Here is a 13,150-nt window from a genome sequence, read left to right as displayed (position 1 = left end):
GTATTTAATGACATGTACACATAAAAATGATTAAGATAAATTTTATATTATGTGTATTTGACACTAATAATACATATTTTGTTTAGAAAGTGCAAATGTAGAAAAATGAGCACAGGGGAAAAATACTTATCCATTGCTTGTTATAAATGAAACACACAGTTGAGTGAGACAGGCAGATATTAAACAAACACTGATAAATACCAATCATAGTAAGTCCTATACACTATTTGATTAAGATAAATTTTATATTATGTGTATTTGACACTAATAATACATATTTTGTTTAGAAAGTGCAAATGTAGAAAAATGAGCACAGGGGAAAAATACTTATCCATTGCTTGTTATAAATGAAACACACAGTTGAGTGAGACAGGCAGATATTAAACAAACACTGATAAACAAATACCAATCATAGTAAGTCCTATACACTAACCAAATACGAAGAACATAATTTAGATCAGGAGGTCAGAGAAAAGCTCTCTGAAGAACTAACACTTTAAGGTAAAACCTAAAGAATAAAGCAGTTAGCTGTGTAAAAACTGAAGAGAAAGAAAAGAATATTCTAGGTAGAGAGACGAGTAAATGCAGAGACCATGAGAAGAGAAAAAGCTCTGGGATGCTCAGGAACTAAAGGAAGGCCAGAGTGAACAGACGACAATGAATGCATGAATGCAGAGGAGAGTCAGACAGAACAGCCATGTTTAAGAATTTTAATTTTATTTGAAGCACAATGGAAAGCCAATGAAGAGTTTGAGGCAGGGGAGTAACATGATTCAGCTTTTATTTTCAAAAAAGAGATCAGTTAGGAGGATACTGCAGCAGTCCATGTGGGACTGACTGCAGTCAAGATGGCAAGACATGCACAGTCTCTGGATATATTTTAGGGGTAAAAGCAATAGGACTTAGTATTAGATTGGATGTGGTTGTCAAAAGGAAATGTCCAGAGTAACTCCCAGGTTTCTGGCCCAAGCAACGCATTAGGTGGAGGGGACAGGGAACCAGGAGGAGGAATAGGGTTGAATACGTTAAGTTTGAGATGCCTGTGATACACCTATGTGTTTAGGAGCCTGAGTTGAATATATAAGCCTGGAGAATAGAGGAGAGTATTTGAGAATCAAATTTGAGAATCACTGACATTTTGATATTTATGGTCATGGGCATAGGTAAGTTCATTGGAGAGAAGAGAAGGGGAAGGAAGGATAAGGGAAGGAAGAAAGCTGAGCTCCTAAGGTTCAGGCCTCAGGAACTCCAACATTTAAAAGATACAGAGAAGATGAACAGTGAGCAAAGGAAACTTTGAAGAAGCAGCCAGCAAGTTAGGGAGACAAAAATGAGTAGTTTCCACTTTAGAAAAAGGGAACAGACTGTACAAAGGTCCAGAAATAAATCACACCTTAGCATGCTGTGAGAACTGTAAATGGTAGGGAGCAAAACATAATCAGATATACATTTTAAAAAAAATCATCTTTGGGTAATGCAGATAGAAACAGAGAAGAGCAATACCAGAGGCATGGAGATGCTTAGTTTCCTTAATAAAAAGTCTTTCATGAAAGGGCTTTCACCTGAGTGCCTTTCATAAAAAGTGATTTTACAAAAAGGCAAGATGATATAATACTACTTCTTGCAGAGAGACAATGTTTTCATCATTGATCAAAATAGTTCATCCACTAGAAGGGGAGGAACTGATTTCTCAGGTTCCCTTTGTGGTTAATAATCTGCTGTTCTATAAGTGGTATGCACACCTGCACACGCATGTACACACACACACAGCTGCATTTTCAAGAAAACACTATCTCACTGAAGAACATGTCTTATTTCCAATCTGTTCTGCACACTCATGTCGAACATTTCCTGAGGCAGAGACATGCTAGTGGATGTGTGGTTCTGGAGCTGCGGGAGATAATGGAGACAAAGTCATCTGCACATGAGTTACAGGAGAAGCCATGGCCACAGATAAGATCCTAAGTAGTGTTGAAAGTAAGAAGATGCCCCAGGAAAGAACCATGGGTAACATCAACACTTAAGGTGCAGGTACTCACGAAGAAAACTCAGAACTTACCTTTGCTTAATATTTCAAAACATAGGGTAAGTTACTGAATCTTGAATACTCTTCTGAGATGACCAAACCTGCCTTGTAAATTAATATTTTGCCTAAAATACCGTTTTAGATACTCATCCCACACTTTTCAAAGTTGTCTGCCCCTCCCCCCTCCCAACCAGTCACTATTTACAAGCAGAATTTGCATTTTGGGGCTTGTGGAGAAAACCAGTAAAGTACCTATGGTATATGTATAAAAGATTGACAAGACCATATCAACTAAAAGAAGAAGAAGAAGAAGAAATTCAAAGATGGAATCTCGAAAAAAATGAATTCAATATAATTTAATTTTAAAAGGTCTTAGGACTAATGGCTTGCCAACATGGCATTCAGCTATAAGAAGCCAGAGACCTACACTGAAGAATCTTCTTGCCTAAAATTACACAACTGATAAAACGTATGGGGCACAACACATAAGAAAGCATAACCTATTTATAAAAGCCAATGTGGTTTCAGTAGAGTAACATCTGACCTCAATAACCCAAGTGAATTCTTTGAATCAGTAAGTATAGGGTAAAAGCCATTTATACTTTCTAGAAAGTCACTAGAAAAATTTGCACCAAAGAGGCCATTTTACAGAATAAAAAGTAGTGGGAGTGGAAAATCCTCTGAAACTTGAGACACTTGGTCCTGAATTTATGAACTGTGTGATTGCCCTGGAAGCTAAAATAGGTTGAAAATATAAAAAAGATCCTAAAGGATTTAAGAGAATTCATGGATGACTGACAAATAATGGCTCTTGAAGAACTTTGGGAGATCCACCTTATATCTTGCTAAGTTCCCTTGTCACCAATTATTTGCTGTATGATCTCACTATAGACGAAAACTAGGCTCTAAACTAACCTTTGGCTGCCTATGTCAGAGACAGAATATTAGCCTGGATGCATGGCACCTAATGTTAGTACTAAAACAACAACAACAATAAATATATAGCTGAACTACTAACTAATCAGCTGAAGATTTTCTCTAGGTATTTATTTGGAAGACATGGCAAGTGCAATTAAGATATAACTGGAATTCTTTTGAAGTCAATTTTTTTCATATAAACACATTTTTATTTATTAATAGTTATTTATTTATTTTTGGCTGTGTCGGGTCTTAGTTGTGGCACAGGGGCTCTGTAGTTGTGGCGTGCAGGGTCTCTAACTGTGGCACACGAGTTCAGCCCCACGGCATGTGGGATCTCAGTTCCCTGACCAGGGATCGAACCCTCATCCCCTGCACTGGAAGGCAGATTCTTAACCACTGGACCACCAGGGAAGTCCCTGAATTCAATTTTAATGGATTAGGAAACTTAAAGTTTTAAAACTATGACTTAAAATAGAAATGGCAAAGGAAGAAGTTTTGTGTGCCTGTTTTCAGCTATATATGTTTTAGGCTGGTCTAAAGTTCAATACTTGAAAGCACTGGAGTTCAATGCATGGAGTACCTTCTCTCAGCCTTTCTGGGAAAGGAGGGTCCCGAAGAGTACATGATTAACCCCCAAAGAGCATACAACATGGTCTACTGAATTTATCTCAAATTAATCCTGTTTATACAAAACAAATTTAACAACAGAAATAAAAAATTTAATTTGCATGTAAAAGTCTGCTAGCAAGTCTGTTTCTGTTGAATATTTCAACCAACCAAATAAAATGAAAATAATAATGTGGATGCTCTAGATGCCTTTCTATCAACCAGAAGGCAACACCCCTTATATTGCTGTCCGCACACTATCTACAGAAAGCCAACTTGTCTGCTTTTGCTCCATGAGGTATCTTTATCTCATTTGAATACTGAACCAAAGTAGATACTTCCATTTTCAGAATTCCTTCTTTACCTAGTCAGTTACCCCTGTCCGAAGGTCTTTATGGTCAAGAAAAGAAACCGTAATGACCCACTAAAAGCTGAAGTGATTTAGTAACCTATCATCATCAGAACAGTATCTTAAAGCTTAGGACTAACAGTAACAGCATCTGCTATCCTTTGCCAAAGATGGCTATTTACTAAGCACAGCATAAGATGCAGCCATTAGTGAGGCTGCTATGCAGTTTAAGAGACGATGCACGTAAAGCCCCTAGCATAGCGCTTGCTATATGACAAAGAGCTCAAAACTGGCAGTGAAGATTACTGCCTCATTCTGTTCCTTACCGCAGCCCTGTGAGGAGGTACTGTACCACTGCAAAGGTGAGAACACGGTGGGGGCTAGGGGGTGGTGAGCTGCAGCCTTAGTGGGACTGACTCAGTTGACAGAGCCCACTAACAGCACCAGCACTACACTCTCTCTGGTCCGTCCATATGGGAAGCTGCTCAAGATGGATTCAATGCTGATTTTAAATCTAGGCTCTACCAGCTGTGAAACATCAAGCAAGTTATTGAAGCTCTCTGAATCTGTTTACTCATCTCAAGGACCCACCCTCAGAGGATGATTCTGAATATTAAATACTGGTACATAGTAAAAGCACAATAAATAATAGCATTCATTCATTCAGTCCGTCAGTCAACATTATTTGGACTCCTACAACGTGACAGGCATAGGTCACAGCTCCCAAATCTATCTGCATGTCAGAATCATCTGGGAGCTTTTAAAAATTCCAACTCCCAGGCCACACTGGAGGCCACTGAAATCACAATATCTGGGGGCTGGATACAGGCATTAAGTATTTCAAAGCTACCCAGGTGATTCCAACGTGCAGACAAGCTTGGAAACCACTGTGTTTCAGGCACCAGACTCACCTACCTTCCCTGAAAGCACACCTAGTTTACTCATCCTACCTTCTTAAACATCTCACATCTAAGCCCTCTTTCAGATTCCTACTGTTACTTCTTTAGCTCAGGTCCTCAGAACCTCTCCGTGAACTTGCCAGCTTGTTCCCCACCCATGACCACTTTGTCTGCTCCCACACACAAGCCAGCTCTGATCCTATCACTCCCATGTGCAGAATCACAGGATTAACCTCCTCTGGCTACCAGCTCCTCAGCCCAGCCTTCAAAGCCCTCAACAAAAGGCAGTGCCCCATTGCCCCAGCCTCTCTCTCCCTACACGCTTATGTTACTGATGACCCAAACGAACTGGTTAACCCACTTTCTCCGGGCAGACCCCATGTCTTCCAACTGAAAGTAGGCTCATTCTTAGGGACAAGGAAAAAAATCTTCCCGATAATAGTCTATTGCCAGATACAAAATAAAATCTTCCCCGACTGAAAACAGTGTTCAGATTAAACACACAAAAGACAATTCCTTTTACCTTAGTTTAAGGAGTGGCTGGGTCACCCACTTCTTTAACTTCCGTCTCCCAAATGAAGTTTTAGTATGGTCTAAAACCCAAAATAAACTTCCTTTGGTTTTCATATCAGTCTAAAAAAGACCAGAAAACAAGGTTTATTAACTAGATGATTGTATTTGTACCAAAACTGCTAGTTGTTCATGCGTCCTCATTATTCCATAGACCCCAATTTTAAATGTTACGCCCTAGCATAAAACAGAGCTCAAAACAGGTGTTCATTTAATGTCAGATGAATGAATGTATACATACACACATCCTTATATACACACACAAAGTACTTATATTTTACACAAGAAAGATATAGTCTGTGTATAGTTTTTAGTTAACTAACAATAAATTATTGAGAAGTCTCTTTTGAAATGTTTGTCTTAAACATCTCAAAAATATAACTGCATCCTTTCCTGCCTTGGAAAGCACAGTGAAGATAATTTCATTTTCCTTTGGCAGTTCAGTATCTCCCACTACCTAAGAGTTGCCATTCTAAAGACAGATACTCTCATGACAACACTGAACAAGTTTACAGAAAGAAGTGAACCTGTACTGCACTCTAGGACTGTACCCCTGAAGGGTTTGATTTTAGTCTCTTTTATTAAATCCTTAGCAAAAATTTATCTATGCTTTGCCACTTTAATGTTAAGCCATTAAAAAATTTTTACAATTAACTAGAGATGGTATTAAATTTTACCAAGGTTTCACTGTAGTACAAAATATCTAATAATAGGTTTAAGTTCTATTTGGAACATAAAGTTGTTTTCACCTGATTTTGTTTTTTTTTTTACTCTTTCCTTCAAATCAACGAGCAGGTACTTACAGAATACCTCCTGTGTGCTCAGTAGAATAACTGGCAAAGGTATATTAAGACATGGTGCCTCCCTCAGGGCACTTACATCCAAGTGTGGGAGAAAAGACTCCTAATGAGGACACAATGCCACCTGGCAGAAATCAACTATAAGAAGTGTGCTATAGCCTCTCCAGGCCTTAGGAGTTTAAAGCAGAGCACACACGGAAACTACAGTGTCATGGAAGGCTCCCTGAGGAGCTGGGCAGGCAGAGCAGACCTATGAGGAAAATCCACATCAGTGACTGCACCATCCCTTCCTGAGACGAGAGCCCGACTGCCTGGACCACAGTAAAGGGTCCCAGGAAGAGTACGGTGGAGGGGAATCATTCTCTAATTACCTGGCATCATTGGGGAAGCAGGCTCAGACAAGAGAGGGAGAGCTGGGGGAGACCTGAGTCCTGTTACACCTTTGCTCTCCCTGGCAACCAGCTCCCTCCTCATGACCCCTTTCCATTGCTCTATAGTAAAGGAGGACAAAGCTGAAGCACAAAGACAAGCAGAAGATGCTAATTCTCAGCTTCTATTTCTACAAGGGCCCAAGTCCTGATAAAGAAAGGGATTTTAGAGGGTATTCTGATGACGGATGATTTTTGCCTTAGGAATTTGATTTCAGAATTGACTCCACTGTAATAGGATGTGAACAGGGAGGATGTGGCAGAAGTAAAGAAATCTTGGACTACCGGGGCTGTGTCTGCAGGCTTTGACTGTGGGCTCTTCTTCACCCCAGAAATGCCCTTTTGTTTGCTACCTCGGGGATGTTTACAGAGTTGATGAGAAAGACTTGCGGGAAATATACTCAACTTCCGGATGACAGAATGACATGATAAAAATGTTATTGCATAAAAGGAAGGCTGACTCCAGTATACAAGGACAGCCTGGCAGAGGGAGAAACCAAGTGAGAGAAACTAGACAGCAATATACAAATCCAGGAGTCAGGAGAATAAATTCAGCATTTACTTTAATTCACAGCAGTTCTAGTGATTCACAGCAGATGGTTCAGCTTTTCCACTACTTACTCAAATGACTTGGAACTGCTTTTTCTTTCTGTGACTTTATAATAACATTAGTTTTACAATATAATATCTCACATTTCCAAGTGATAGTTTAATACATGAAAGCAATAATTTTAATGTCTTCATTACCCTTCTCATTCATCAATAAAGGGCAAGTAAACAATAATGGAAGTTTGCGAAGTGAAATATTATGCATCTTACAGTCAAACTGAGTATCAGAGAAACTTGTTTTATATGCTGGATAATGAAGTAAGACTGCAGACATTTCAACAATCAGTTAAAAGTATGTAGAAAAAACATAACCAAGCAGACCAAAAAAATCCACTTTACATTAATTTCCAAAGATGATGCCTTTCCAAAGAAATATTTCATAAAGAAATTATCAGGATGGACGTGTCGCTTCAATCATTAAAAAGCACAGCTCTATAGCTCCCAACGTACTCCCAAGTAAGTATTTCATGTATTTGGTCCTCAGAAAAAGTGAGCACTGCAGTTACCAGTAGATGTCAGGCAATGCTGTCAGCTGAAGACAACAATGTTTTCACCTGCATACCTAAGCACAGACTGCTACCTTATCCCACATTTTTTTTCAAAACCATTTTGAATCTAATAGGCCTTATGTTTACCTGACCTGATTCTGAAGGATTTCCAGGTTCCTTAATGTTGTTCCATTAATTGTCATAAATTCCATTTCACCTGACAACTGTTTAAAATTCCTGTAAAAGAATGAAATATGAGCCATGATGCAAGTGCATAAAGAAATAGAAAAACTAATTTAGGCATTAGAAATACTCCAGTAACATGATTTCCTGCGATAGGAAATCGAACCAAAAAAAGCCAAAAAGAATATTCATCATTATGAGAGTATCTTCTATCGACTGGGCGCTGTTAGGTAAACTGATGTGAAAGGACAGCTGTTGTCACACCAAAACCAAGAACAAGGAAGGAAAGTAATGGTACCAACAATTTAAAATTTTTTTTATATTTCCAGTAATAGAACCAAACATAGTCTTTTATCATTGGCAGAGCAAGTGGTGGTCTCTTCAGGAAAAGCTATGCGATTTGCTAGAAAAATATGTCAGTATACTTAAAAACGTCCTCCTTATTCTTTAGCATGAGATCATCCTGATAAACACTTTAAAAGCTTTTAATCAACATTCCGGTATGTGCAAATGTTATTTACTCTATAATTAAGACCACAAATTAATGTGGCTAATGTTTTAGCAGAGTATAAAACTGAAAAAGTAGAAATTACTTCCTTAAGTTCAAAGAATTCACATTCTCCATATGTCCCTGTAACTATCCCAAACTAGATTAAAAATTCAATAAATTTCAAATAAACTTGACTATTGAGTTCAATGTGATTAATAAATGTAAGCACAATTCAAATTTTGTCCTTATTAGCCTGTCACGTTAAAAAGTATATTAATCAATGCATTACTAATCCAGTAATTAACTTCCTTTATAAGCCAGTCCTTTGACATTTCTGTCCACAGCACTTACAGATTTGATGGCTCATTTTTCAAAGCAAGAAAAATAACGGCAAGTCACTGAACTATTTGGAAGGAAAGCATGAGTGTTTGCATCATAAAACTAACCCCACTCATCATGGCCATAATAAGATGTAAATAAAATCCAGTTTCCTAAGCCAGTTATGGAAGCAAGCTTTCATCCAGGAATCTAGAGCCTAAAATCAGAGCCCAAGGAGCCAGTCCTCATTGAGAGATACCTCCACTTCTAGATGACTCCCACAACTAAGGTTCCAGAGCCCTGAAAAAGAAATAACTTACTGCATATTAGGAATGTTGCCTAGTAACTGAACACTGTCCCCTGGCAGTGTAATTTACCTGCAACAGGTTTGACCTAGCTTCCAAAGGATGACTTGTTAATGATTTTTAGAGGGAAGCAACTCCAACACTGATAGTAGGTGTGTGTAGGCCATTCTCTCCTTCTTGTAACTGTTAACTTGATTTGCCTTGCATTACAGCAATTTATCTTCTTCTGCTATCCTCATTAATAGATCTAAGCTCCTTGGAGGCATGGGTTCTTTGTGTCTTATACATTTTGCAGCACCTGCAGAGCCTAGCAGAAAGTATATGCTCAGCAAAGGTCTGCCATCTTTCTGTGGGGAGGCCAGTTTGGGTTTGTTTGGTTTCCTTTGAGTTATAAAGCCCAGAAATGGATGTGAAACACCCAGAGACAGTAATAAAATGTAAAACATTATTTTTAGGAAGAAACAATTAGGCAGTGATTTGCTGTACAGCTGACAGATGTTCACACACCTTCATGGTCAAAGATACAAGTTGGAAGTATTGCTAGCCTGGACTCTGAGTTGCTATTTAACCAGTTCCTATGTGTTTAAAGAAAAGTCATTTACTTCCCCTGTTCTTGATAGGTTTAACCTACACCCTAGGGGTGATTAATGAACACTTGAGTACCTTAATAAGACAGACTCTGGAAGGATGCTTAGTTGGCATCAAGAACCCACAATTCAGCAGCATTGACATCTGCACTGATCTTAATAAAAGAGATCAACCACTGGGCAATATTAAGTTAGACTGATTCCTATGGAATGATAATTACCAAGCAACTATAAGAACTAACTATGCTTCAGGTTTCCCATATGTTTGGATGATAATGTACTCTGGAGTTCTGACTCTTCCTTACAAATACAAAAGACATTTCCTTCTGTCAGTGTCTATTTCCATTAGGAACTATATATATACTTTTGAAGTCAGGGTTATATCTGCCAGCATCCTTAGGAATTCGACAGTATGTGATCACTGATCAAGCAATTCTAAATTATTTATCCTTTTGGAAAAAACCAAATTTTATGTGCTTTGAAATAAACCTTATAAACAATGCCTGGCTAGCATTCATCCTGTGTGAACTTCCATAGAAATCTTCCAAGTAACATGGGAATATACTTCATTAATATTTCAAACAACAATAATACAAAGGATGCTTTTTTTTCCCCTCAAGTTTTATAATGGGAGAAAAATGTTCTTGCTGAAAATTGCCAAAGAAATTTAAGATTCTACATCATTCCTATACTACTTAAATAAAAACAAAACAAAAACCAATCTTTCTGATTTAGACAAAGGCAGCAAAGGTGTAGACCTTATGTGAAAGATCAACCCCTTACAAAGATTCTATTTAAATACTATTAATATTATTTGAAAATGAAAACAAAGAAAAAAAAGACACCCTACCACATTACATATGAAATTTATAGTGGAGAATAGTTCTCTATGTAGTTTTCAGAGTTCATACATTCACCATTTGTCTAACCTTTTGATGGTTAATTTATGAATTATAAATTGTATCATACGACAAAAATTCAGTTTTATTGTAGATTCACTTCTAATTTATTTGCAATTAAAACAAATATCTTTGCATTCCTAAATGCTGCCAGTATGCATATTAAAGAAGAAAATAAGAAGAAGGGTGTATAACAGATCCCCAACGATTCACTAGGAGAATACATAGGACTCAGTATATAGTCATACTCACAGCTATGATTTATTACCGTGAAAGGATACAAAGCAAAATCAGAAAAGGGAAAAGGTACATAAGGCAAAGTCCAGAGGAAACCAAGGGCAAGCTTCCAAGAGTCCTCTCCTGGTAAAGTCACACAAGATGTACTTAATTTCCCCAGCAGTGAGTTGTGGCAACATGTGTGAAATATCCACCAGAGAAGCTCATTAGAGACTCAGCACCCAGGGTTTTCACTGGGGGCTGCATTCACATAGGCACCTCTTCCCCACCGTGTACCAAAATTCCAGCTCCCAGAAAACAAGTAGGTGTTCAGCATAAACCATACTGTCTGCAGAAACCATTTAGGCACAGTGAGCCATTCTTACCAGAGAATGCTGGAAACCCTCCCCAAAGGCAAGGTCTCAGATGCCGGTCAAGGGTCAAGCTTGCATGTAGGGTTTCCTAAGGATAGTTGTCTCATCAGGTTTGCCATGTTAATCTTTTCTTGCACCTCTCTCTTTTCAAATTCTGTTTCTCTTAAAAGTATCTCTGTTGTATTTATTTACTTTTGTATTCCTTCTAGTTTACTCTTTATTCCTAAATTGATCTTTTTCTTTAATATATAGTTCATTCTCAAATCCTATCACCTCATTTCAAATCTTTCCTATTTCTCATGTATTCTCATTTGTCCTTTCACATTTAGCATCATTTTCTTTTAGCTCATTTTGAAGTAATAGGTTATAGTTTTTATTTAATTTGTGGGCATGTCTTTCTGGCATGCGTTCACTTTCTGTAAGGACATTATCCTGCTCCTTATTCTTTTTTGTTATAATTTTATATGGGATTCCAATTTGGTTCTTTTCCCATTGCTAATTTTTAAGTGAAAATTAGTTTTCCAGAAGTTTCAGAACACAGACATTTTTTAGGATAGCTGATGTTACTTTACACATCTCCCTCTTCTGTTGTTTTTTTATGGTGTTCAATCATGGCACCTCACTTCTGCTTTCATTCGTAAAAGATTAAATGCACGAGTACTGTCCTTTAACCACAACTAGAAAATTATACAAATATATATATACACACACATACACACTTCAGTTTTAAATGTGTATATATATATGTGTGTGTGTATATATATATATATATATACACACACACATATATATATATACATTTAAAACTGTTTTCGGGCAGTTGGACATCAGGCAGCATAGAACTGTGATCCCTGAGAGAAGAAAAACAAAAGAGGTAAACACTATGACTAACTCCTTGGAGAGACCAAGGAAAGTAGAAGTTGTGAGAGAGAACGTCAGAGACGACAGAGCTGCATACAGAGAGATGCAGAAGGGTCCCATCAAAGTCTTTGGCTAAGCACTGATCCTTAAATATGCGGAGGACCTCACATGAGATCAGGGAAAGAACCGCAAGAAACAGTAGGACGAACAAGGGTTCACATAGGGCTTAGAATAGTTTGCTCTCTGACTAAAGAGAGTAGAAATACCTCAAAATACTTAGGGCATTGGGTAGAACTCTTGGAAGTATATTGCTTTCAGGGTGGGATTAAAATAGACATAGACAAGGATTTCCCAATCTTGGTACTAAATGACATTTTACTGAGATAGCTCCTATCTGTCCACCCCACCTCTGCAGAAGAGGAAGTAGCTTACTTATCCAGGATCTATATGATATAGGGTAATTCTTCACAGAGCCAAAGATAAGGGGCTAGTGAAGGTAGAATATGGAAAGGCAAGAAAATTATTCTGCTACCCCTTTTTTATTCCACTGGCTTTTAAACTAGCATTTTCCTAGAATGTCAATTGCCAGCTTTTAAATCTCTCAACTCTACAAAGTTAATCACTCTTTTAAAAAGCTGTCTATAAAGGGCTTCCCTGGTGGCGCAGTGGTTAAGAATCCGCCTGCCAATGCAGGGTACATGGGTTCGAGCCCTGGTCCGGGAAGATCCCACATGCTGCAGAGCAACTAAGCCCGTGTGCCACAACTACTGAGCCTACAGCTCGCGAGCCACAACTAATGAGCCCATGCGCCACAACCACTGAAGCCTGTGCGCCTAGAGTCCGTGCTCCGCGACAAGCCCGCGCACTGCAACAAAGAGTAGCCCCCGCTCGCCACAACTAGAGAAAGCCCGAGTGCAGCAACAAAGACCCAGTGCAGCCAAAAGTAAAAAAAGTTAAAAAAATTTTTAAAAAAGCTGTCTATGTTAGTAGCTGTCCTCTTTATCTTCAACTTTATGGTCTGTGAAATAAGAATTGAAACCAGGGGCTTCCCTGGTGGCGCAGTGGTTGAGAGTCCGCCTGCCGATGCAGGGGACACGGGTTCGTGCCCCAGTCTGGGAAGATCCCACATGCCGCGGAGCTGCTGGGCCCGTGAGCCATGGCCGCTGAGCCTGCGCGTCCGGAGCCTGTGCTCCGCAACGGGAGAGGCCACAACAGTGAGAG

At 38.7% G+C, this 13,150-nt stretch overlaps 1 protein-coding gene across 2 annotated transcripts in view; it reads right to left on the bottom strand.

Annotated features, from left to right (window-relative positions):
- Positions 1–13,150, bottom strand: part of MSH3 (mutS homolog 3) — a 182,367-nt gene that overhangs the window by 110,307 nt on the left and 58,910 nt on the right. For both annotated transcript variants that reach the window (XM_024755697.1, XM_024755698.1), the window contains exons 11-12: positions 7,849–7,933; positions 5,325–5,434 (exon numbers count right to left, since the gene is read on the bottom strand). In XM_024755697.1, coding sequence (XP_024611465.1) covers positions 5,325–5,434; positions 7,849–7,933 — 195 coding nt within the window. The remainder of the gene's footprint in view (positions 1–5,324; positions 5,435–7,848; positions 7,934–13,150) is intronic.

This window comes from Neophocaena asiaeorientalis, unplaced genomic scaffold (assembly GCF_003031525.2).
Source record: "Neophocaena asiaeorientalis asiaeorientalis breed wild unplaced genomic scaffold, Neophocaena_asiaeorientalis_V1.1 scaffold37, whole genome shotgun sequence".
In the NCBI taxonomy this organism is placed as follows: domain Eukaryota; kingdom Metazoa; phylum Chordata; class Mammalia; order Artiodactyla; family Phocoenidae; genus Neophocaena; species Neophocaena asiaeorientalis.
This window is presented reverse-complemented; position numbering and strand designations above follow the sequence as displayed.